Source organism: Microcaecilia unicolor, chromosome 1 (genome assembly GCF_901765095.1).
Source record: "Microcaecilia unicolor chromosome 1, aMicUni1.1, whole genome shotgun sequence".
NCBI classification, from domain to species: Eukaryota; Metazoa; Chordata; class Amphibia; order Gymnophiona; family Siphonopidae; genus Microcaecilia; species Microcaecilia unicolor.
The window spans coordinates 626,695,900-626,722,331 of record NC_044031.1 but is presented as its reverse complement, the minus strand read 5'-3'; the positions used below and the strand labels follow the sequence as shown (position 1 = coordinate 626,722,331).

Below are 26,432 nucleotides of genomic sequence, written 5' to 3'. Positions count from 1 at the left end.
AACCTTGTATATCCTGTGTGCACATCCTGGTCCCTGCTTGTTCGTCCTGAGTCCTGGTTTTGGTTAGCTAGTGTTATCCGGTTTCCCGCTCTGCCTAGCTACCTTCTGTCCCATGTGTCTACCTTGTACCTTGCTTGTATATCCTATGTGCTTATCCGGATCCCTGCTTATGTATCCTGATTCCTGTATCTGTCTAGCTAGCGTGTATCTTCTGGGGGATTTATCCTGTTACCTGCCTCGACCTAGCTAGTGGGTTTGCCCTGTGGGTATTCCCTGTCTCCCCTTCTTCCTTGCTTGCATGTCTGCCCTAGTTCCTGCTCCTGATAAGCTTCTGTCTGTCTAGTCTGTCTGGTGTGTCTGGCTTAGCGGCTGCGTGCAGCGCTTAGTGCAGTCTAGTATTGTTCCCTCGTGTTTCCTAGACCCGAGGTGGGTCCTCTGGATCTTCAGTTCTGGCCTTGCCCTACAAGTCCTGTTGGCCGTCCGCACGCTAGAGCTCAACTCTAGCAGAAAGGTGGCTAAGTACAGGTGAAGCGGTTCCTGTTCTGCCGGTTCAGTTGCCTACTTCCAGTCCAGAGTTCTGGTCCGGTCCTTCCGGACGTCCAGTTCCAAGACGGTCTTGCCTGCCTCAGGCGCCCAAGGGCTCACAATTCCCAGTGCTGCCTTGAGGACCTGACAGCATGCCAAGGCCCTCGAGAACGCGACACTAGTGCCTTAGGAAGTCAATGGAATCTGATTGTAGATCTGTTTCGGTGATTGAGGTTTGCTTCCAAAAGTCAGTTGCTTTTATCTTTCCCCTGATGTAAAATGTGTGGGATGTGTCTTGTGATCTTTTCCTTTGATTGGTCTCTCTCCAGTTTAGCATTAAGGACATTTTTTTGTGGTCAGACCATGGGACTGGGGACCAGCAGCTGTTTGAGATATAGGCTTCCTTATGGTTCATAAATCGTTGTTGAAACAAGTCTAGCAGATGACCTTTGGTATGGGTTGGTGTTTCTACTGACCTGGTGAGGTCCCAAGATTCCAGAAAATTGAGCACATCCTTATATGGTTGTCTTGAGATTCCATGTGGATGTTAATGTCGCCCAATATGATCATGTTTGAATAGGATGTGCAGATGTTAGATATGAAGTCAAATAAATCTTCATGGGCTTTATGACAGTTACCTGGGGGGGGGGGGGGCAATAAAATAGGATTCTGCATATTTGACCCTGGAGGGTGGAGTCATTGATAGTGCTTGTCATTGATAGTGGGGTCGTTGATAGTTGGTAGCTATATAAAGATATACAAATAAGTTATCCAGATCTTTATGTGCATATTCAGCTATATTATTCATAGACGTTGGACTGCTGACTATGCTGATTAGTTATCTGTAGAAACTTAGGTATACTATTTGTGTGGTCCACATATGTGGATAAATTTTTCCATATAGAAGGGTAATGACATAACAGAGTGCCTAAACTGTCTTAGACTTATAAAAGTCACTAGTTGCAAATGTTTCTTGTAAAAGTAAAACGTAAAAAAAAAAATTAATAAAATGTCTATTCCAACAGTTATATAAATTCAGTATGTAAGGAGTATAAACAGTATGACTTGAGTTGCATACGCAAATCCGGTCATATTCTGGATTTGCGCCATTAGTAAACCAATCAGCACTGATAATTGCCGCTTAACAAGCAATTACTAACACTAATTGACTTTAATTAGAATATATACACAGAACTTGCTAAGCATATTCTATAAAGTCGTTGTCACGATTGTGACTCTGTCCATGCCTGTGCTCACCTCGCCCCCCCGGTGGCTGCTATGGACTGCTTTCCTTCTGTTCCAGAAGTCATTCTAGTCCGGTCCTGATCTTCCAGTCTGCCGGACTTCCTTGGGTGGTTTGTAACTAAGCAGCACCCTTACCTGTGACTTCATGAGTGATTACCTTTATTAGGCACCTGGAAGCCCTTCAGCTTTGCCTTTGCAACGAGGTCTTCAGATGAGTTTTTGTCTGTGTGTGTTTGTTGCTTATTCCAGTGTCTCTGCTTGTGGCTGCTTTGAGTGCAGCCTTCTGCCTTGTTTGTGGCTGCCTATCCTTAGCTTCCCCTTTCCTTGTTCCAGTGTCTCTGCTTGTGACTGCCTTGTGTGCAGCCTTCTATCTTGCTCTGTTATTTGTCTGTACAGTCTAGCTTATTTAGAATCCTGTATCCTGGGTGTAAATTCTCAGTCCTACCCTATCTCAGTCAAGCTTGTGTAGAACCCTTTTCCCTGTGTGTGTGTGAATCCTGAATCCGGTTGTTCTAGTCTGTCTCTTCCAGGATTACTTGTGTCCCTGCTCTATCCTATAAGTCCTGCTGGCTGCCCGCACCTAGGGGCTCAACCCCTATGGAACGGCGGTCAAGCGCAGGTGAAGTCCGGTCATTCCAGTCCTGTGTACTTCAGCTTGTTCACCTACCACTTCAGTTCCAGTCCGGCTACTCCAGTCCTGCTTATACCAGTCTGTCGGTGTTCAGTCTTGCTCCCTGCTTGGGGGGTGGTTCGCCTGCTGCTGCCGGTTATTGACAGCGGCCCAAGGGCTCACTATTCCTGACAGTTGTGACAGTCGTGTGTGTAAATTCTACCACACAGATCTCAAAAGTGGGTGTAGTCTAAAATTTATATGTAGTGTTATAGAATATGCCCGCTCTGCACCTAAATTAGGTGTGGGAATTTACACCAAGTTTTACTTGGCATAAATGGCTGCACCTACATTTAGTTGCTACTAGGCGTATTCTATAAACTGCACCAAAAAATTACGCCTAGGCATATTCTGTAAACTACTCCTAAAGTTAGGTGCAGTTTATAGGATATGCCTAGGCATATTTTTTCGGTGCCGATTTATTTCAGTGTGATATATAGAATCTAGCCCATTGTGCTTGGACTCAAGCAACCATTTAATCAGGACCTACAGGCAGTTCCATCAAGCCTTCCGCCAATTAACAATAACTTTCCCTTATCCACCATGCATAGTCATCTGGGACTCATTTAACCTGGTAATAGAGGAGGTTCTCGAAAAATCTTGAAAGGCCTACAGCAAATATGCTGCCCTCTTGACCCCTGTCTGTCAAAGACAATACAGCTAGCAAGCAGAGGCCTCCTTGAAGGGGCCACTACAATTGTTAACTCCTCTCATGTGGAAGAGCAGCTGCCAACAATGCTTATAAGGGCCAATAATATCCCTTTCCTAAGAAAACTTATAGAATAGACACTTTGCATTTAACTCAGTGACCCATGACTGGCTAGACCCATGTCATTCTGGCTTTAGATCTGGATATGTAATGGAGATAGTTTTTGTATCTCTGTTTGACGATGATCACAGAAACCACAAAAGAGGATCCGCCTCGATTCCAGTATTGCTGAATTTCTTAGTAGCCTTTGATATTGAGGATCATCTATCATCTCACTGGAAAGCAGATTGCGGTGTGCCACAGGGCTCCCCATTATCAACTACCCTCTTCAACGTGATGTTGATCCCTCTGGCAACGGCTCTCTCCAAACTGGGACTAAACCCGTTTATCTATGCAGATGACATCACTATCTTCATCCCTTTTGAGAAAGACCTAAATGAAATTACCTGTAGGATTCAGCAAGGCTTTAGCACCATGCTCGACTGGGCCAATTCTTTTCGATTCAAACTCAATGCCGAGAAAACGCACTGCTTGATCCTCTCCTCTCCCTATAACAAACTCAGGCCTCCTACATTAATTACTCCTGAGCTCGTCCTGCCTATCTCTGTATCCCTAAAAATCTTGGGAGTCCTGGTTGACAGATCTTTGACATTGGAGCAGCATGTGAACTCTACAGTCAAGCAAATGTTCTACTCTCTTTGGAGGCTTAAGCGTATCAAGCCTTACTTCCCTCAAGACTTATTCCGCAATCTAGTCCAGTCTCTGGTAATTAGCTGTCTTGATTACTGCAACAGTATTTATGGGGGATGCACAAACATGCTCCTAAAAAAATTGCAAACTGCTCAGAATACAGCAGCTTGACTCATCTTCGGCAAATCAAGATTTGTAAGTTCGGGACCACTACGTGAGTGGCTGCACTGGCTTCCTGTGAAGGACCGCATCACATTCAAGATCTGTGCATTGGTGCACAAAATCATCTATGGAGAAGCCCCTTCGTATATGGACACTCTCATTAACCTGCCGCCCAGGAACTCCCGAAGGTCGGCCCGCTCGTACCTCAATCTCCACTACCCAGCTCCTTGTGGCCTCAAATATAAGACCATCTATGGTTCCTCCTTCCCTTATCTCAGCACTCAATTATGGAATGGGCTGCCTCGAGAGGTCAAATTCACTCCAGATCACCCGACCTTCAAGAAGCTACTCAAGACCTTCCTTTTTGGCAGAGCATACGCTACGAGCCCTTCTGGTGCTACACCATTTTAACCCACGGCTCTCTCTGTGATAATTTATCACCTTCCCTCTTTTCCTTTTCCTCCTCAGTTATTTCTTTCTCCCTCTTTTGACCCTGTATACTGTATTTGTACTATTGTTTGCTTATTAACTATTGTACGCCACATTGAGCCTTGCCCATGGGCGGGAATACTGTGGGATATAAATGTCATAAATAAATAAATATCATATTTACACAGCTAACAGAAACAGATATCAGTAGAATAGTATCTGCATGGTTCAAATCCTGTTTGTCAGACAACAAGCAGTTTCTATTCAACAACAGCACATCAGCTCCTTAGCTCCTTGGGCATTGAACTGCAGAGATCCATACTGTCCCCTAATTATTTAATATCCACTTCTAGCAGAGCTGCTTCACTTAGTTGACACAAAATTCCAAATCTATGCTGATATGCTACTCATACCCATTGAACCAGATCTACTTACAGCTCTGAGTAAATTGACTACCTATCTAATACCAGCTCAGGAATATGCAAAATACAAAACAAAACAAAAAAAACCCCCAACAACAACAACTTCTGTCTGAACCCAAGCACAACAGAGATTCTGTGGGTTCCTAACAAAGAGGACAAATACATGACTTCAAAATACCATTTGGGAAGTATGAACTCCCCCTAAAATCACAGGTCAGGAATTTCTTACTTTGATTCCACAAATTCAAACAATCTTAAAAACTGCTCCTATCACTTGCAGCAACTTCAAAACTTCTCTCCATATATTGAAAAAATGAAGGAAGAACTGAAGCCCAAGTTTATGTCTTTACTGAATGTGTTTAGCTGCTGTGACCTGGCTGAGGTAAGCCAACTTTGTTTCTTGATAAGACTTGCAAGTCTTGCTGAGGAGTGGCTGGGGCCAGACCTGAGTCTCAGAAGACCTGAGAACTTACAGGCTGTGTTTGGGGCGGGGCAGCCACAGACTGCTTGGCCTGCTAGCCAGAAGCCTTCTCAAGATTGTTACTAAACCAGAGAAGCTGTTACATCTGAGGTTCCTGGCCTGTGAGGTAGGTTCCAGGTCTCAGGTGAATAAAATTTTACTTTCACCTTTATATACCTTGTCTGGCTGAATTATTTCCAGGGCCACTCCATATCACTCGCCCGGGGTCTACAGGTACAAACATTTTCAGTTTTTTAAAGATACATATTTTATCATTTAATAATAAAGTATTATGATTGTGTTTAAAGTTCAATAATAAAAATCCAGAACAGTGTGGAAACACAAAGTTTTTTTTAAAATGCTCCACTATAAACCAGTGGCGTAGCTAGGTGGGGCCAAGGGGCCTGGGCCCCCCAAATTTCATCCAGGCCCCTGGTTTTACTGCTCAGTTTCACTTAAAGGAGCATGCAGGACGTGAAGAGGAAGAAAGAGCAAAGCAGGGAACGCAGCAGCGCTGGAGACCGGTGCTGAAGAAGGCTTCAGCTGGCGAGGGACCCCCGCCAGCAAAGGTATTTGCTGCTGTGGGGTGCAGAAAGGCCGCAGGGGGAGTGGCAAGGCGGTGCAGTTTTACTAAAATTAAGTTATTTGGATGCAATGTTTCTACTATTGTACTTTTTGGATTTGTCCATTTGCTGCTGTGGGGTGTGGAAGGACGGGGGGAGTGGCGAGGGGGTGGGAGGTGGCGGGGGGTTAAGGCAGCGGAGTGGCAGACTAAAATGTGCCCCCCCCCCACCTTGGGCTCTGCCCTCCTCCCACTGCGAGGTCTGGCTACGCCCCTGCTATAAACAACAAACGAGAATATATCTCAAAACAGTCAAATCAGCTCTTAAAGATTAAAAAAAAAGGAAGGAAAAGCCTCAATGAGCTCCAAGTCTAAATGACTTTTAAAGCTATATCGATCCAAAAGATCTGCTCTTCATTATTGGCAAAAACCTTCCATTTGATATAATGTCCAAATAATAGCACCAAAATGTGCAAGTGCAGCTAGATATTTTAGCGCCGTCTAGAGAACCCCAGTTTTATGGAACCTGACGCAGCAATGCAAAACGCTGGCCATCATTGGTCCTGAGGGAGTTGAGAAGCTGGCTTATAACAAAATCTTCTAAGATAAGTGTGCTTGATATAAATATTTGATAAAACTGTTGCACAATATAAATATCTGACAAAACTGTAGCATGATTCAAGTTGAACTTGGATTATTTAATTTGGACATATTTTGGGTGTTTTTGTTTGGACTTTATATGAAATGGAAGGTTTTTGCCAATGATGAAGAGCAGATCTTTTGGATCGATATAGCTCTCTAAGTCATTTAGACTTAGAGCTCTTTGAGGCTTTTCGTTCTGTTTTTTTTTTTTTTTGGATCTTTAACAGCTGATTTGACTGTTTTGAGATGTGGTCTCATTTGTTGTTTACAGTGGAGCGTTTTTTTGAAATTTGTAAAGTTCAATAATTACATTATTAATCATTGTACTATCTTTATAGTTCAATATTAAAACATGGAAGGCACCATTCATTCAAAATATTCTGATTCTCATGTCACCTGAGTTATAGCAAAATAAAACTCTCTAATACTAAGCACACTGTGGAATACAAAACCTGAAAAAAAATCCAAACATTCATGTACAAATATGTCATAGAACAGTAACACTAATTCCTATGATTCAAATAGCAAGGACCCTACATATGAATAGGCAGCACTACAAATATTACACTGGGCCCAAAAACACCAACACACCTCCTCCTACTGGTAAAACAGAACAAGTGGGAAAGCTACAGATCTCTACACAGAAGCTACATGCCCATAGAATACCGTACTTTAGTCACACGCAACATACAGACAGACCTTCACCAAATATAGAACAGGATCACAAATTAGAAATAAAGGCAAAAATTGAACTGGGAACTCCAAAAAGTCAAACTAAGCATGTACCACAACATGGGAGAAATAAAAACAGAAATGCATTTCCTCTTATACTGAATATAATACAAAGACATCCACAATGTATATTTCCTAAACTAACACAGTTAATCCATTCAAAGTAAAACACTTTTTTTCTTCTTTTTTTTTTGTCTGTACATTTTCCCATCACGTTGATCCTAATTTTTCTTTTCTGCTTTCCTGTCTGTCTTCTGCTCTTTCCAGGGGCTGCTGTCCATTTCTCATTTTTCTTCTCTCCTCCTGTCTTGTTCCATTCCCTTATTACATTTGTCTCTGACATATTGATCTTTTTGTTTTTGCTCTCTCTGCCCTTTCTTTTTCTGCCTCTCTGTCAACTCTGATTTCAACCACTTTCTCAACCCACAGTCCTCCATCTACTTCTTTTTATGTTTCAACTACCAATCAACTTTCCATCTCCTCTCACGCCTACCTTTCTGTCTTATTCCTTCCCCTGTCTCCTAATTCCTTCTATCTTTTCTTTACTCCCCATTATCGCTTTTTACCCTCTGAACATATTATCCTCTTCTCACTCATCTCCTAGAGAACCCCCCTCCCTCTTCCCAGGGCCGTGCCAACACGGTAAGCGAGGAAAGCACGGCAGGAGGGCGCCGTCCTCTTGGTGGTGCCGCCCCGCACCATGCTTACCTCGCCCTCCCACTCCCATGTCCCAACTGCCCGCCCTCTTCTCCCCCCCCAACAAGATCCCTTTCAAATTTACCTCCGTCCAGCAGCAAAGGCGCAGCGTCAGTGGAGGAGGCAGCGCTCCCGATGTCTCTACTAGTCTTCCCTTCGCTCAGTGTTCCGCCTTCTTCTGACGTCAAGGAAATGACGTCAGAAGAAGGCGGGACATTGAGCGAAGGGAAGACTAGTAGAGTCGTCGGGAGCGCCGCCTCCTTCACTGACGCTGCGCCTTCGCTGCCGGAGAGAGGTAAATTTAAAAGGGATCTTGGGGGGGAGAAGAGGGCGGGCAGTTGGGACATGGGAGCGGGAGGGCAGGGGAGAGAGGAGCGTGGATGGGAGGGCAGTGATCATTTTCACGGGGGGGAGGAGGGGGCGCGCGCGCCAACTGTTCATCTGCGGGGGGGGGGCACTGGGGGCGTCAACTGATCTTCTGCAGGGGGGGCGCCACAGACCCTTGGCACGGCCCTGCCTCTTTCTCCCTCTGTACCCCATTTGTTGGCCCCCCCACCTGACCGTCCTTCCTCCATTGTAGCCTGATATCTGCATGTTTCTTCTCTCCACCCCCCAACATCTCCCTGTATCATTTCTCTCCATTCCCTCCCTGCCCCTGTGGTCCAACATTTCTTTGTCTCTCTTCCCTCCACTTTCAGGTCCATAATTTCTCTTTTTCTTCCCCTCCACCCCTTGGATCCATCATTTCTTTCCACCCCCTTGAGTCCATCTCTTTCTGTGGAGTGGAGGAGTAGCCCAGTGGTTAGTGCAGTGGACTTTGATCTTGGGGAACTGAGTTCGATTCCCACTGCAGCTCCTTGTGACTCTGGGTAAGTCACTTAACCCTCCATTGCCCCTGGTACAAAATAAGTACCTGAATATATATAAACCGCTTTGAATGTAGTTGCAAAAAAAAAAAAAAAAACCCTCAGAAAGGCAGTATATCAAGTCCCATTTCCCTTTCCCCTTTCTTCCCTCCTTCTCCTCAGTTCTATTACTTCTCCCCTCCTTTTCTTGGATCCATCACTTCTCCACCCCCTTCCAGTTCATGGCTTTTCTCTCTTTCTTTCCTAAATTGCCTCCACTCTCCAGATCCAGTATTTTTCTCTTTCTTCCTTCCCTCTCCCATGGGTCCAGCATTTTTTCTTTTTTTTTTACATTCCCTCCCTTTCCTTCCCTTTTCATTGTTCCGGCATTTTTCTCTTTCTTCTTTTCCCCCTCCACCCCCAGGTGCAACCTTTCTCTTTCTCTCCAACTCCCCATCTACCTTGACCCGGGTCTTCAAGGAAGTTTCCCAGCAGTGGCAGCAATTCACAGCTGCTGTTTTCAGTTCACTCAGAGCCTTTCTTAGGTCACAGTCTGCCCCTGCTTAAACAGTAAGTTGCTTCAGCAGGGGGCAGGTTGGGGCAGAAAAGAGGCTTTGATCAGGCTACAAACAGCAGATGTGAATTACTGCCGCTGCCAGAGAACCTCCTTGGAAGATGCAGTTTAAGGTAGACCGGGACAGGGGGAGAAAGGAGAGCTGAAGAGGTAGCAGGAGGTGATGACAATTTTCAGATATGCCAAGGAAAGAAGAAAAGCCAGTGGTGGAATTGAAAGATAGAAACATGATGAGGAGAAATGTGTAGAAAAAAATGAGGGGAAAAAGGAAAAATGGTTAATAAATACTTCTGTTCAATATCCACTGAAGAAGATTAGGCAGGTCTTGTTTGGAGTTGAAGCTATGAGGTGGGAAGGCACAGGAAGAGGGACTGAAACTGTACTGGATGGGGGCCAGAGGATCAGGGACTGAGTCTGTGGAGGCTGGAGTGATAGGGGTGGGAGTGGGGGCAGAGGCAGGTAGAGGAGCAGCGACTGAGGTTGGACTGGGAAGGGTCATAGCAGAAGATCAGACACTGAGATTGTGCTGGGGTGGGGGTCAGTGCAACAGGGTATAGCACACAGATAGGACAGTGAGAAAAAGCAAGGGGTTAGTGCTTGCTCCTCCTCTCTGTGCATGGAACAGCAGTTGAACAAGACTCACCATGTCAGCTAAAGCCACATAAAGGAAAAGTCCTGTAGCCACAGTGAAGATCCATTGTTCCACTTCCTCATTTGCAGATATGGAGAGGGCGATATAGAGACCAATGAATGCAGTTAGTGCACTGCCAAAGTTAAGCAGAAGCGCCATCTTCACAGTGACCCCTGCGTGGAGGTATGCAGCAAAGTCCCCTGGAAAGAAACAGACATGTTTGGTGACACCAGCTCTGAGAAAGCACAACTACCCTATGGGTCATGGGTCATTCCTTCGCTTCATGCTATCCGCCCTGTTTTCATCTGCACTTGTATCGTCAGCATGGTGGGTCCCACATTGAGGAATGCTCTTCCAATCGATCTCCGGCTAGGACCAAGCCTAGCAAGATTCAAGACTAGTCAGAAAACTCACTTTATTTAAAGATGCCTATGGCACTTGACCTTCTTGCTTATGCACTTGGCAGTGGACAGTCCATTTCTGGTAGCCACACTTTCCTGTGCCTTCACTCCTACCTGCCATGTCAATGTATTACCCATTATCCTTCTGTTCTCTCTTTATATTGGAAACTGTATATAACTTCCCCTCTCTCCGCCTTGACTGAAATTGTAAATCATCCAGAAGAACTATTTGATGGACAGTATATCAAATATTAATAAAACTTGGAAACTTTGGAATGGTCAGACCAAAGGTTTATTTAGCTCAGTATCCTGCTTCCAACAGTGGCCAGTCCCAAAGAGTAGCAAGATTCCATGCCACTGATCTCAGGGATAAGTAGTGGCTTTACCCAAGTCTACATTAATAGCACATTATGGACTTTTCCAACAAGAACTTGTTCAAACCTTTTTTTTAAACATAGCTATATTAATTGTTTTAACCAGATCTGGCTACAAGTTCCAGACTTTAATTATGTGTTGAGTGAAAAAATATTTTCTCCTATTTGTTTTAAATGTGCTACTATCAGGCTAATTTTTGAAAGAGAAGGACGCCCATCTTTCGACACAAATCGGAAGATGGGCGTCCTTCTCACAGGGTTGCCCAAATCGGCATAATCAAAAGCCGATTTTGGGCGTCCCCAACTGCTTTCCGTCGCAGGGACGACCAAAGTTCACGGGGGCGTGTTGGAGGCGTAGCGAAGGCGGGTGTCCTAACACATAGACGTCCTCGACCCATAATGGGAAAAAAAAGGGCGTCCCTGACGAGCACTTGGATGACTTTACCTGGTCCTGTTTTTCTTATGACCAAGCCACAAAAAGGTGCCCGAACTGACCAGATGACCACCGGAGAGAATCGGGGATGACATCCCCTTATTCCCCCAGTGGTCACTAACCCCCTCCCACTCTCAAAAAAAAACATCTTTAAAAATCTTTTGTGCCAGCCTCTATGTGAGCCTCAAATGTCATACTCAGGTCCATCACAGCAGTATGCAGGTCCCTGGAACAATTTTAGTGGGTGCAGTGCACTTCAAGCAGGCGGACCCAGGCCCATCCCCCCCCTACCTGTTACACTTGTGGTGGTAAATGTGAACTCTCCAAAACCCACCAGAAACCCACTGTACCCACATCTAGGTGCCCCCTTCACCCGTAAGGTAGTGGTGTACAGTGGTGGGTAGTGGGTTTTGGGGGGGCTCAGCACACAAGGTAAGGGAGCTTTGTTCCTGGGAGCAATTTCTAAGTCCACTGCAGTGCCCCCTAGGGTGCTCAGTTGGTGTCCTGGCATGTCAGGGGGACCAGTGCAGTACAAATGCTGGCTCCTCCCACAACCAAAGGGCTTGCATTTAGTCGTTTCTGAGATAGGCGTCCTTAGTTTCCATTATTGCCGAAAATCAGAAACGACCAAGTCTAGGGACGACCACCTCTAAGGACGACCTAAATTTCAAGATTTGGGCGTCCCCAACCGTATTATCGAAACAAAAGATGGACGTCCATCTTGTTTCGATAGTACGGGTTAACCTGCTCCTCCACCAGGATGTTTTGCGAGGATGTCCTCAGCAAAACTTGGGCGTCCCTTTCGATTATGCCCCTCCACGTATCTTTCATGGTGTGTGCCTGCCTCATCTTTGTACTCATTGAAAGACTAAACAATTGATTCACATTTACCCGTTCCACTCAATTCAGGATTTTATAGACCTCTATCATATCCCCCCTCAGCCATCTCTTCTCCAAGACGAAGTGCCCTAACATCTCTAGCTTTTCCTCATATGAGCATCATTTTTCCAGCCCCTTAATCATTTTGGCCACCCTTATTTGGTGTATTGAATAAATTAGTTTGTCAGGATTTTACTGACACATATGAGGAATGTCCTTTGGGGAGAGAAGTATTGATTTATTTCTTTGTTTCTAAGTACAAAGTGGATTGGAATTGAGCAATCGTACACTATTGCAAGAGCATTCTGTCAATACGACATTGAGCTGTTTTTCTCCACATTCTTGGGTTCAGTTGGCTAATTTTATTTTAAAAACTGCATCCTACTTCTTGTCCTTTGGATCCTTGTTATGTGGGATAATGGAAAATGATGCCTGAAGACTCTTTACAGTTTTGGTGGAGATTGTTTGTTGGTCACTGAGGGTAAACAACTTGATCAGTTAAAATAATAAAATGTGCCGTTATTTCCCCTTTATTGAAGAAATCAGGTTTGGACTCTGGAAGATTGTAAGAATTATAGACCTGTAATGAATTTACCATTTTTATCTAAGATTTTGGAGTGAGTTTTTTTTTAATTTCCAATTACAGGACTTTGTGGATGACGTGGTAGGGTTGGTAGATATCTACTTGGACTTTGGTATGTACCAAAACTATTGTAGACCTACGAGATGAGATTTGTAAATGTTTGGATTAAGGTCAAAGGTTGCTTTGATTTTGATAGATTTAGCATCTGTATTTCATCTGGTGGATCTGGATGTTTTTTTTTTGTTAAGATGTTGGGGTTGGATTTAAATTGGTTAAACTCTTCTATCCATGATCGGTAAACTCAGGTGATGGTTAATCTCAATGAGTGAGTTTTAGACGTTTTATTGTGGTGTTCCACAGGTATCTTGTTCCTGCTTTTATTTAATATTTTTTGTGTCCTTTAGGTCTTGTATTGATTCAGGCATAGTTGATTTTCTCTGTGCAAATGATATTCAATTTTTTGTTTCTTTGGGGTCTGATGATGATTTGATGATGATTAAAATAAAAGACAGTCTTCAGAAAATTGAAAGATGGCTGGTGGAAAATGGTCTAGTTTTGAACAGACAACCCCCCCCCCCCCCACACACACACACACACAGAAATTCTAGTATTGAGAGAGATGGAACAGCCTGGTCTCCAGAGATTTAATCTATGCAGGGGAGAAGTTATTTTATCTTCATAAGTTAGAAGCTTTGGTTGATTAATTGAGCAGTCTTGTTCTGGAGAATGTGTCAAATTAGACAAGTTAGATCTGTTTACTTTAAGTTACAACTACTACTAAGATTAAGACATTTGTTACCTGTTTTGTATGGTGGTGCAGTTATTGTTTGTTTGTTGTTTATTGGGATTAGTTATTCTAACACTGGATTACTGTAATGCTTTAGGACTACCAGGAAGATTACTACATAAGAATAGTCATAATGGGGCAGACCGATGGTCTATCTAGCCCAGTATCCTGCTTCCTACAGTTGCCAAACCAGGTCATAAGTACCTGACAGAAACCCAATTAGTAACAACATTCCATGCTACCAATCCCAGGACAAGCAGTGGCATGCCCCATGTCTATCTCAATAACAGACTATGAACTTTTCTTCCAGGAACTTGTCCAAACTTTTTTTTAAACCAGATACCCTAACCACTGTTACCACATACTTCGGCAGCGAGTTTGAGTGAAAAAAAAGTTTCCTCTTATTTGTTTTGAAAGTATTTCCATATAATTTTACTGAGTGTCCCCTGGTCTTTGTACTTTTTGAAAGAATGAAAAATTGATTCACTTTTACCCATTCTATACCACTCAGAGTTTTATAGACCTCAATCATATCCCCCTCAGCTGTTTCTTTTCCAAGCTGAAGAGCCCTAACCTCTTTAGCCTTTCCTCATATGGGAGGAGGTCCATCCCCTTTATCGTTTTAGTTGCTCTTCTTTGAACCTTTTCTAATTCCACTATATCTTTCATGAGATACGGCAACCAGATTTGAATGCAATACTCAAGATGAGGTTGCACCATGGAGCAATACAGAAGCATTATAATATTCTTGGTCTTATTTTGTATCCCTTTCCTAACAATTCCTAGCATCCTGTTAGCCTTTTGGCCACCGATGCACACTGGGCAGAAGATTTCAGCGTATTGTCTACAACAACACCTAGATCTTTTTCTTGAATGTTGACTCCTAAGGTGGACCCTAGCATCAGGTAACTATGATTCGGATTATTCTTTCCAATGTTCATCACTTTGCATTTGTCCAGATTATATTTCATCTGCCATTTGGATGCACAGTCTTCCAGTTTCCTAAGGTCTTCCTGCAATTTTTCACAATCTGCATATGTTTTGACAACTTTGAATAGTTTTGTGTCAACAGCAAATTTAATCCCCTTGTCATTCCATTTTCCAGATCATTTATAAATATGTTAAATAGCACCGGTCCCAGTACAGATCAATGGCGTAGCTACAGGGGGCCATGAGTCCTGGGCCCCCTCAAACTGGCTCTGGGGCCCCTGGATTGGCTGGTGGGGGTCCCCAACCCCTGCCAGCTGAAGCATTTGTCCTGCTCTGGTCTTGCTGCATTGCCTCCCCTGCTCTTCTCAGTCACGCTGTGCATGCTCGTTTTAGTGAAACTGAGCATGAGTGACATTAAAACGAGCATGCATGGCACAACTGAGAAGAGCAGGGAAGGCAATGCGGCAAGACCAGTGAAGGACAAATGCTTCAGCTGGAGGGGGTTGGGGACTTCCGCCAGCCAAGTTATGATGATGTGGCAGTAGAGGTGTGGTAGGGAGGTGGGCCAAAATGTGCCCCTTCAGTTTGGGCTCTGGCCTCCTCCCTCGTCGAGGTCTGGCTACACCACTGGTACAGATCCCTGCGGCACTCCACTCTTCATCCTCCTCCATTGAGAAAAATGGCAATTAACCCTATCCTCTGTTTTTTGTCCAATAACCAATTCCTAATCCACAGGTACTACAGACGATTTTAATGACAGGCTACAGATCAAAAACACCAGATCAGAAATTTTATATTTAAGTTTTTCAGTATCCAGGGGTATATACCATCCAGTCCAGGTGATTCACAATGCTTTAGCTTGTTGATTTGGCTCAGTACATCTTCCAGGTTCACTGAAATTTAGTTCACTTCCTCATTTACAAATAGCACAGAATGCAGCTGCAAGGCTGACTTTTAAGTTACTGTTGGTGTCCTGCTCAACGCTTACTTGATCATCTCCATTGGTTACCAGTCATAGACTAGGAAAAGTTAAAACTTTTTGAGTTTGACTTTTTGAGAATTGCATAGTGAATGGCCTAGATAGTTGCGTCAGAAATTGATTCCTTACGTGTCCAAATATCCCATCCGCTTTAGTAAGGGGGGTTTATTAGATGCCTCTTCATTGAAACAAATTTGGATGGTTCATTGGTAGTCTTGAGCTTTTATAGTTGCTTCTCCAGATTTGTGGAATAAAGTACCTTTGAATTTTCAAGTGATGGGGAGTTTTTGTTGTCTTAGGAAGGGACTAAAAATCTGGTATTTCCTGATTATTGAAAGGGATCCGTAAGGAGAGTACGTAAGGATAAGTTTATGCCAGTGGTTTTCAAACCTGGTCTTTGAGGCACCCCAGCCAGTCAGGTTTTCAGGATATCCATGATGAATATTCATGAGAGATATTTGCAAGCACTGCCTTCACTACATGCAGATCTATCTCATGAATATTTATCGTGGATATCCTGAAAACCTGACTGGCTGGGGTGCCTCAAAGACCAGGTTTGGGTTATTCTGTTTTTAGTTTTTATTTTATTTTGTTTTGTCTGGGATGGATTTGGTTGGTAGTTTTGGGAGTTGTATTTCTGTTTGTTTTAACATGTACATCGCTTTGATTACGTTTTGGGGGGCATGTAGGCACTATACAAAAATTTTAATCAATAAATAAATACAATTCTGCTATATCTTTCATCACATATGGCAAGCAGAATTGCACTTGATACTCAAGGTGTGATCATAATTTTTAAAAACCACTTAGATGAGTAAAATAGCTTGTCTGGAAAATGTAGCAAAGACAAGTAAAATCCCCCCACTATGTTTTTTTTTTTGGTGGGGGGTGGGGGGATGAAGGGAGAAAAACAAGAATATTCTTCAGCTGGAATGACCTTCGAAACACCTAAGAGAAGGACTTGCAAGTGTAATGTAAACCATCAGTGCTGGTGATCAGCCATGTAAAGTGAGTGTACAGAAAATTATAGCCTAGAGAGATTCACATAGGGGTGAGATCATTCCTGACTTTTACTGATAATTTAGAAGTACCATGTTATTACACATATAAACATTAGCACAACCATAAGGCTGAACTGGAAAGAGATACATGTTCAGTTGGTTGAGACAAGGCATTTAGAAATGCATTTACTGGACAAGTAAACCCTCACCCTAAATGATAAGTGTATTGTTGAAATGCCGGACAGCTGAGTTCCAGCAGAAGAGAAAAGGCCAGGTAGGAGGTGAATCCATTTATTTGCTCTCTCTGTATTGTTCTTTTTGGTTCTAGGCCTTGCAGCTGAGAAAGTAGGAGTCTCTCCTATACAGAGGAAGCTGAATATCTGGCCATGGATTTAGATGAAAATCACAGAGAGCTAAATTAATTGAACAAATGTGGAATACCATGAGCCTTGTGGGGTTACAATGTCTGGTGATGAAAACTCTTCTCAATCATGGAAGAACAGTGGGACAGTTGTGAGGGAGCATTGACTTTGGGAGGAGTGGAGCTCACTAGCTAAGAGGTGACAGAGCATTAGTTGCAGAAGGCGTGAGGCCAGTTCTAGAGACATGACAGTGTGTTGCCTCCCGTGGAGGATTAGGGACAATAGCCAAGATGTGGCATAGCATCAGGAAGCTCATGGTATAGGGTTGGTCAGGCCATGAAAGGCGTACACATAACTAGAGAAACTCATGAGGGAAATCCTTGCACTGACAAACTTCACCTAGTTTGTGGCACACTGAGCCCAGGCCACAGAAGGAATACACATACTTAACTCATGAAGGAAAATGTACACATACCTAACTCATGAGGGAGCTCGTGGCACAGCACAGCTATGGATGTTGCCAGACCAGATTTCCAGGAGATAGAAAAAGCAGCTCCAATTGCCAATCCATCAGCGAAATTATGAATGCCATCTCCAATGGTGATCATATATGGAATCATACGCATCTCTAGAGAGAGGACAAAAGAGGGAGAGTAATGGTGGCAGAAAGAAGTACATACAGTAGGAGTAATGGAGAGGGTATGATAGAGAGAGATCAAAGAACTACGGAGCAACAAAGGAAAGGAGCAATAGTGAGATTTGTGATGGGTGCTACCAACTGGCTCTACTACTGACTGTAGCTGGCCTTAGTGATTGACATTAGTACATAAGTACATAAGTAGTGCCATACTGGGAAAGACCAAAGGTCCATCTAGCCCAGCATCCTGTCACCGACAGTGGCCAATCCAGGTCAAGGGCACCTGGCACGCTCCCTAAACGTAAAAACATTCCAGACAAGTTATACCTAAAAATGCGGAATTTTTCCAAGTCCATTTAATAGCGGTCTATGGACTTGTCCTTTAGGAATCTATCTAACCACTTTTTAAACTCCGTCAAGCTAACCGCCCGTACCACGTTCTCCGGCAATGAATTCCAGAGTCTAATTACACGTTGGGTGAAGAAAAATTTTCTCCGATTCGTTTTAAATTTACCACACTGTAGCTTCAACTCATGCCCTCTAGTCCTAGTATTTTTGGATAGCGTGAACAGTCGCTTCACATCCACCCGATCCATTCCACTCATTATTTTATACACTTCTATCATATCTCCCCTCAGCCGTCTCTTCTCCAAGCTGAAAAGCCCTAGCCTTCTCAGCCTCTCTTCATAGGAAAGTCGTCCCATCCCCACTATCATTTTCGTCGCCCTTCGCTGTACCTTTTCCAATTCTACTATATCTTTTTTGAGATACGGAGACCAGTACTGAACACAATACTTACACCTTATAGTGACTAGCTTTGCTGTTATCCACAGGGAGGCACTGGGGACAGGCATTACCATGAGCCTCAATCTGCTGGATTTCAGCAGACTACGAGACAAAAGCTGCAGTCTGTGGGATTTCAGCAGAATATAAGACAAGACCCTCAGTGTGGGGGATTTCAGCAGAATATGAAACTTCAGTCTCAATCTGTGAGATTTCATTAAAATGTGACAGAAGAGCCTCAGTCTGCATGATTTCAGCATAATGTTAGATAAGACCCTCTGTCTGCGGAATTTCAGCAGAATATGAGACAAAAGCATCAGTCTGTGGGATTTCAGCATCAGTCTGTGGGATTTCAGCAGAATATGAAACTACAGCCTCAATCTGTGAGATTTCATCAAAATGTGACACAAGAGCCTCAGTCTGCGTGATTTCAGCACAATGTGAGATAAGAGCCTCTGTCTGCGGGATTTTAGCAGAATATGAGACAAGAGCCTCAGTATGTGTGATTTCAGCAGAATATGAGACAAGAGCTTCAGTCCATGGGATTTCAGCAGAATATTATTATTTATTATTAACATTTGTATAGCGCTGGCCTCACTCCCCAACACGGGCGGCTTCCAAATAACACAGGAGCTGTGAGGAGGGTTGATGACATCTCCGGAGCTGCGAGCTCAGGAAACGACGGGAGCCAGCCACAGCTCTTAAGGCCAGCATCCAGAACATAAGAATAGCCATACTGGGTCAACCCAAAGGTCCATTCAGCCCAGTATCCTGTTTCCAACAATGGCCAATCCAGGTCACAAGTATCTGGTAGAAATCCAAATAGTGGTAACATTCCATGCTACCAATCCCCGGGCAAGCAGTAGCTTCCCCATATCTGTCTCAATAGCAGACTATGGACTTTTCCTCCAGGAACTTGTCCAAACCTTTTTTTTAAACCCAGATACACTAACCACTGATATCACATCCTCTGGCAATGAGTTCCAGAGCTTAACTACTTATTGAGTGAAAAAATATTTCCTCCTATTTCTTTTAAAAGTATTTCCATGTAATTTCATTAAGTGTCCCCTAGTCTTTGTACTTTTTCAAATTGAGCAGTACTTAACTGGGCAGTGCAGCTAATTATCAGCTGTGACCAATGTGGTACTATCTGGACATGGCCGGAGTGATCTGGAGGCGAAGTTGTGGATACATGAGCACTGCTAGCTAAGCAGAGAGATAGGATCATGCAAAGGGTAGTCCGAGGCCTTTTCCACCACCCTTGCTGTCTCCCTGGCCCTCCCACCCTACAGCATGGCATGATCGTAGATCATCAGCTGTTGCAGCTGTGGGTGCACCTGAGCCAAGTGGACCAGAATCAGAGAGAGAGACTGTAACAGGGGTGCCCTTAGTGGACTGGCACTGCGTAGGATGGCTGGTGTACCCTACTGAAAAATTTACAGCCCATGTTGGGGCTGGTTTGGGTAAAGGATGGGGATGCCTTGCTTCATGGTGGGTGCCACCCTGCATCTCCACAAGGCAGCAGCCCTGCTGGTTCCCATGGCTGCTCAAATAGTTCCTTTGATGTATATAAATTACTAGTTATGATTTGTGATTGCAGTAATTGTTAATAAAATCACACAGGATGGTCAGGGATGTGTTCTGTATGGGCAGAAGATGCAGTAGGTTGATGGGGGATGAATACTTACCTCGGCTGCGCTTCTGTTGTGGTTGGGCTATTTCCTGATCCGGGCTGACCTAATGGAGAGATGAAGACGCACTGATCATGAGAGCTATGCAGAGGGTGTGATAGCTGAGTAAGCTAGTGATTAGAGCAGTGTGTCTGGAGCCAGGGATCAAATCCTGGTTTTTCTATTGATGTTCCTTATGAGTCTGGGAAGTCCCTTTTACACTTTATAGCCTCAAGTACAACCTTAGGATCTTATTTGTGAGTTATGTGCTTAGTAAATGGGGCTGGCATCAAATAAAGTGTGATAATGCTTGTTAAAGCAGGTTACTAAATGAGGTTACAAGACTGTAAGCACTCTGTGGCAGGGATCTGAATGGAACTTATCTTGAGTTATTAAGTCACATCTGCAGGGGCAGTCTTAGCAAGATGTGTTTTTAAACAGTTCTTTTATTTCAAATAAAGACAAATCAAGCAAAACTTGTACAGAAAAACTAATTCAAATATGTAAAATGCTATCATAAGTAACACTTGGGTTTAAAAAGCAAAACCATGTGCATATAAGAACTGCATAAATGAATTAAAATGAATCCCCTTAATTTGTAATACTTGTTAGCAATAATGAAATAGTGATTGAATATTCACATAGCGAGCAGCCTGAGCCAACAGATTTATTTTCCACTGAACATAATTAACTTCATATGAACTTGGCTGCTAATAGTGTGCTGAACTGGACAATGTTGGCATAATTAGACTGAATCTGGACCGTTCTGTATGAAGGAAACCCTTCCCTCATTAATCAATACCTTCTCTGTGAAATAGCAATAATAATAATAATAATAAAAAAGGCAAGTGCATTTTTATAATATACCACTGCATTCCACAAAGCAAAAGGAGCAAGTTCCCACCTGCCATCTTTTTTTATTTTGATGTAGGCACAGGAAAAAAAAAAGATTTTAAATGCTCCCAGGTTTCAATTTTATTCATGTTTAATGTGGGATAAAATGCCATTAATAAGTATATAAATAGATAGATAGAAACTCTGAATGTTGAGCACCTGATTCTCATAACATGATGTCTGTTTAGTGTCCCTTTACCAGGAGAAAAAAATCTCTGCACAAATATAATAGTACTAGGGTGTCCCTTTAACCAGCCCCTCCAAATGACACAGATATTACCTTGATTTTTTTTTTACAGTATCCTCCCCTCCCCCACCTACCTACATATTCCAGACCTCCTCCCTGCTTCCTCGGTCCCCCGAGCCCCAGGGTGCCCTCCTGGTACATACCTGAAGCCACCCATAATACAAAAAGAATTATTTAAGGCCATTCAAGATATCAATTCAGGAAAAGCCCAGCCAGTCAGGCTTTCAGGATATCCACAATGAATATTTATGAGAGAGATTTGCATGCACTGTTTCCATTGCATGCAAATCTTTCTCATTAATATTCATTGTGGATATCCTGAAAACCTGACTGGCTGGGGTGCTTCCAGGATCAGTTTGGGAACCACTGCCTTAAGACTTTACTACTCTCTTGGCACCCTTTATACTTATTTTGGTGGGGCAGATTGGAAACCTTAAAAATGATGGTGGCACCTAAAATTAACTTCATTCTCAGTATGATTCCTATTCTTTTTCATTCTAACTTTTATTCCCAAATTGATATGCTTTTAGTGTCCTTTCTATGGAAATCTAAACAACTGAGAATTACCCTCATAAAACTGAAAAGTCTGCGCTCTAATGGAGGTGTTGCCTTCCCAGACTTTTCTACTTATCATAAGGCCTTCATTTTGCAGCAAGGTTGTAATTGGTTCTTTACTGCTTCTACCAATACTCCACTACGGTTAAGAGTTGAAGATATACTTTCAAAACCTTTTAAATTATCTCATTTAACCTCTAGTTCTTTTATAATTTTGAAAAAACTACCCAATCTTTGCCTTGACTGTAAAATATCTACTTGAATTTGATAATCTTGTATCTCATCCTGTTAACACCACTATTTATAAAACTCTGTGGCATAATCCCCATGTATTTATAGATAAATCTCCTTTCTGTTAGAAAGAATGGATATAGGGATATAGACTATTAAGGACCAACATTCTAAATGAAGATAAAAATGCAATGATATCTTTTTTTTTTTTTTTACTTCAAACTTGTTTTTCTTTTACTGCCAAGAATATGGCTCCAATTACACCACTGTTTAAATGTACAGCATGTAACTTTATCTGCCTTACATGAGCTGTCTATCTTTTTAATGGCACAATTACTTGTTTCTAATGGTCTTACCGTCTCAGCCATATGTAAGTTTATTATGTCTTGTTCCCACAAACATGTTACAGGTTTACAACAGACTTGGGAACTGGATACTGGTACTATCTTACCAGAACAACAATAGTTACTTATCTAGACTTCGGTAATTAAGCCTTTGGCTTCTGCAGCTTCTTTGCAGTCCATGTATTTCTTATACCATAGATCCATATGGACACCTCGGAAACTTTCCATTTCTGGATTATCTTCCTCTGATAAATTCTGAAATTGTTCTACTGTTGTAGGAACTCTCCCACATATGATTTTTGAGTGTCATTTTATAAAATCTTTCTGGAATGATATTTGGCTAGTGGTCCAACTGATTTTTAATTTTCATTGTACCTTTTCTTTTTCTATTATTGTTTACATATCTTGTTCTCCACAGCTTCTACTTTCAGATGATCAACACAAACGTTTTGATATTTTGTTATCTATTGCACAAAAACTTATTCTATCACATTGGAAATCTACAAGACTACTGAACATTCATTATTGGTGGAAGTTGGTTAGAAACTTGAATTCTCGATTGCAGAAAAACTGGGCTCTATCTTGAGTAAAAGGAAACTTTGGTCATCAGTGGAACTGTATATCAGAAGTTTAAAGCATACTTCATAATTATTGTCTTCTCGTTTCACTAACTGTGGTCTTTATTAATCCTTTATTCCTAGTAACTTTATTATATCTCTTGCAGTGTACCTGGCTGATTGATAGGTTTTTCATTTCTATTGTTATAGCAATGCTATTTTCATTGTTGTTCTTGTGTTTTGAAAATTAATAAAATCTCATGTGAAAAGAAGAAATCTGTAGGAACAGCAATCCTGGAGGGATCAGGATTCAGAGCTCTCTCTGGAGGGATCTGTGGTATAAGCAGTCCCTCTGGAGTGAGCTGGAATCAAAGCTGTCCCTCTGGAGGAATCTGTAATATAAATGGTCCCAGTGAGATCTAGAATCAGGGCTCTCTTGAGGAATATTTAAGTAGAGCAGTTCTGAAGGGATCAGGAATCTGCAGTGTAAGTGGCCCCTCTGGAGGGATCTGGAATCAGTTATGTCTCTAGTGAAATGTAGAATCAGGGCCAACTGTCTACAGCCGTTGGATATCAACTTATTCCTTGGGGCTGTCTCTCTAGAGGGATCTATAGTATAAGTGGTCCCTCTGAAAGGATCTGGAATCAGAATTATCCCTTTAGTGGGATCTAGAATAGTGGCTGTTTCTATAGAAGGAACCTTAAGGAGATCTGTCTTTCTGGAGGGATCTAGAATCAGAGCTATCTCTCTGAAGGGATCTGTTGTGTGGGCGGTCCCTCTAGAAGGATCTGGAATTAAAGTGGTCTCTCTAGTGGGATCTAGAATCAGGGCTGTTTGTCTGGAGGGATCTGTAATATAAGTGGAGGAGTAGCCTAGTGGTTAGGGTGGTGGACTTTGGTCCTGGGGAACTGAGTTCAATTCCCACTTCAGGCACAGGTAGCTCCTTGTGACTCTGGGCAAGTCACTTAACCCTTCATTGCCCCATGTAAGCCGCATTGAGCCTGCCATGAATGGGAAAGTGCGGAGTACAAATATAACAAAACAAAACAGTAGCCCCTTTGGAGGGATTTGGGATCAGAATTATCTCTCTAGTGGGAATTAGTATCAGCAGTGGTTCTCAACTAGTTCCATGAGGCACAACTAGCCAGTCATGTTTTCAGGATATTCACAATGAATCTGCTTAATAGAGGTTTGTATGGACTGCCTTCTTGGTATCCAAATCTATCTCAGACATGTTTATGTTTACTTAGGGCTTGATATACTGCCTTTACTTTATGGAGGTTAAAGCAATGTACAATTTGTATAATAAAAAGAAAAGCACTGTGGATATCCTGAAAAACTAACTGGCTAGGTGTGCCCCGAGGACTGCTCTACAGAGATCTGTAATTTAAGTTATCCCTCTGGAGGGATCTAAAATTAGAGTTATCACTCTAGTGGGCTCTAAATCAGGAATTTCACTCTGGAGGGATCTGTAAGGAGAGCAGTTTCTCTGGATGGATCTAGAATCAGAGCTGTCCCTTTGGAGGGATTTATATTGTGTGATGCCTCTTGCAGAATTTGGAATTACAGTTATCTGCAGTGAGATCTAGAATCAGGGCTGTTTCACTGGAGGGATCTATAGTGTCAGTGGTCCCTCTGGATGGATCTGGAATCAGAGCTGTATCTCTGGAGAGATGTAGAATCAGATGTGGTCCATCTAGAGAGATCTGGAATCAGAGTTCTCTCTAGTGGGAACTAGAATCATGGCTTTCACTGGTATCTGAAGGGAGAGCAGTCCCTCTGGGGGATCTGCATCAGAGTTGTCTCTCTAGTAGGATCTAGATGCAGAGCTATCTCTCTGGATGGATCTGGAATTGAGCTGCTTTTTTGTAATGTGTAAAGGAATGGCTTAAAATGTGCACAATGGCTCTTACCAGATCTGTCTCTGAAGTGGTTTGTTTTCCCTTTTTCCTTTCATTACGAAAAATCTGTAGAGAAACCCCAGGGTCATGACTGTGACCGTGACCATGACCATGATCTTCCTTTTCTTCCTCCTGAAAAACACACACGATTACTATAGTTAACTGACATGCAAGAAGAGTAGAGGAAAGGGAGGAAGAGGGACTGATAACACTGGGAAAGAACAGAAAGGGGGAGAGGATGGAGAAATCTTGTAAAACATGTAGGGGGCACTGTTTTCTGACATATAATACAATAGGCTGAACTCTGGTCATGATCGTCTATAGTTTACATATTGCAATGCCTACTCTAATAAGAACAAATGGGAGGTTATTCATCCCTAGATTAGTAAATTTCCTGAATTTACCTTGTAATCATATGGATAGTTATTAAAATAAATTTTAAAAAATAATCACTCTCAAGCATATTAACCAAGACAACAATTAATACAAATAGCCCTCATCAGTCAATCCATGTTTTTTTTAACATTCTTTTTTATTAGTAATTTATAGACAAGAAAACAAAACAGAAAAACAGCTCAGCAGAAAGTATTCTAAACATAGTGAAAACCTTACCAGTTAAAGCTCAGATCAAGAATACTACCATTGTACCACCAAAATCAATTATACCCATTCTTTGAACCCACCCCCATGCTCTATCCTACCCAGTACTGAACAAGGCCCTACAGAATCAAAAGCAAAATCCATATACTTCAAAACATGCACAAAATATTAAAGAAACAATGGAGCACATGGGGATACATGAAAGCCTCAGAAAATAAAGACCTCTGAGCAGTCATCTCTCTCTTCTTCCTAAAATTTGAAGCATAAATCATTACAATAAATCAGCCGTCAGCTGGGGGAGGGAATTACATAGCAGGAGCCCAACTCCATATTTGCTCAAATTTATACTTCCTCTCATCATCCAGGTCTGTCTGTCATATTTCATCATCTCTTTCCATTTAGCTCCCCAACCTGCCATAGTCGGTGCCTCTGAGGACCAACCCCAGGCAATTGCCAATCTGGCTACCAACAAGTTGTTTACCAACTCTTGCTTGCCTGTCCCTTGAACTGGAGGCCCTTCCACTCCCAGCAAACAAAATGTATAATCTAGCGGTCCTCTATCTCCCACCCATTGCCCAATTTGCATCCATACAGCCATCCAAAACTTCTGCATCACTGGGCATCCCTACACATATGATCAAAGGAACCTTCTAATTCAAATGGAAGATGACACTTAATAGCAAGTGCAAAGTGATGCATGTGGGAAAGAGGAACCCAAACCATAGTTACATGATGCAAGGTTCCACATTAGGAGTCACCGCCCAGGAAAAGGATCGAGGTACCATCTTTGATGATACTTTGAAACCCTCTATTCAGTGTGCAGCAGCAGCTTAAGAAAGCAAATAGAATGTTAGGAATTATTTGGAAAGGAATAGAAAGCAAAAATCAGAATGTTATAATGCCTTTGTAATGCTCCATGGTGCGACCGTACCGTGAGTACTATGTGCAATTCTGGTCACTGCATTTCAGAAAAGATATAACAGAATTAGTAAAGGTACAGAGAAGGGCAACAAAAATGATAAAAAGAATGGAATGACTTTCCTATGAGGAAAGGCTAAAGCGACTAGGACTGTTCAGCTTAGAGAAAAGACAGCTGAGGGGAGATATGGAAGCAGGCTATAAAATACTGAGTGGGTGGAATGGGTAGAGGTATATCACTTGTTTACTCTTTCCAAAAATACTAGGACCAGGAGACATGCAATGAAATAAGCAGGAGAAAATATTTCTTCACTCAACATGTAATTAAACTCTGCAATTTGTTGCTAGAGAATGTGGTAAAAGCAGCAGGG

General features: G+C 42.6%; 1 protein-coding gene across 2 annotated transcripts in view; it reads right to left on the bottom strand.

Annotated features, from left to right (window-relative positions):
• Window positions 1-26,432, bottom strand: part of SLC39A4 (solute carrier family 39 member 4) — a 93,512-nt gene that overhangs the window by 4,130 nt on the left and 62,950 nt on the right. For both annotated transcript variants that reach the window (XM_030220617.1, XM_030220627.1), the window contains 4 exons: window positions 24,556-24,675; window positions 19,832-19,880; window positions 17,199-17,351; window positions 10,007-10,194 (listed from right to left, as the gene is read on the bottom strand). In XM_030220617.1, the coding sequence (XP_030076477.1) occupies window positions 10,007-10,194; window positions 17,199-17,351; window positions 19,832-19,880; window positions 24,556-24,675 (510 nt within the window). The remainder of the gene's footprint in view (window positions 1-10,006; window positions 10,195-17,198; window positions 17,352-19,831; window positions 19,881-24,555; window positions 24,676-26,432) is intronic.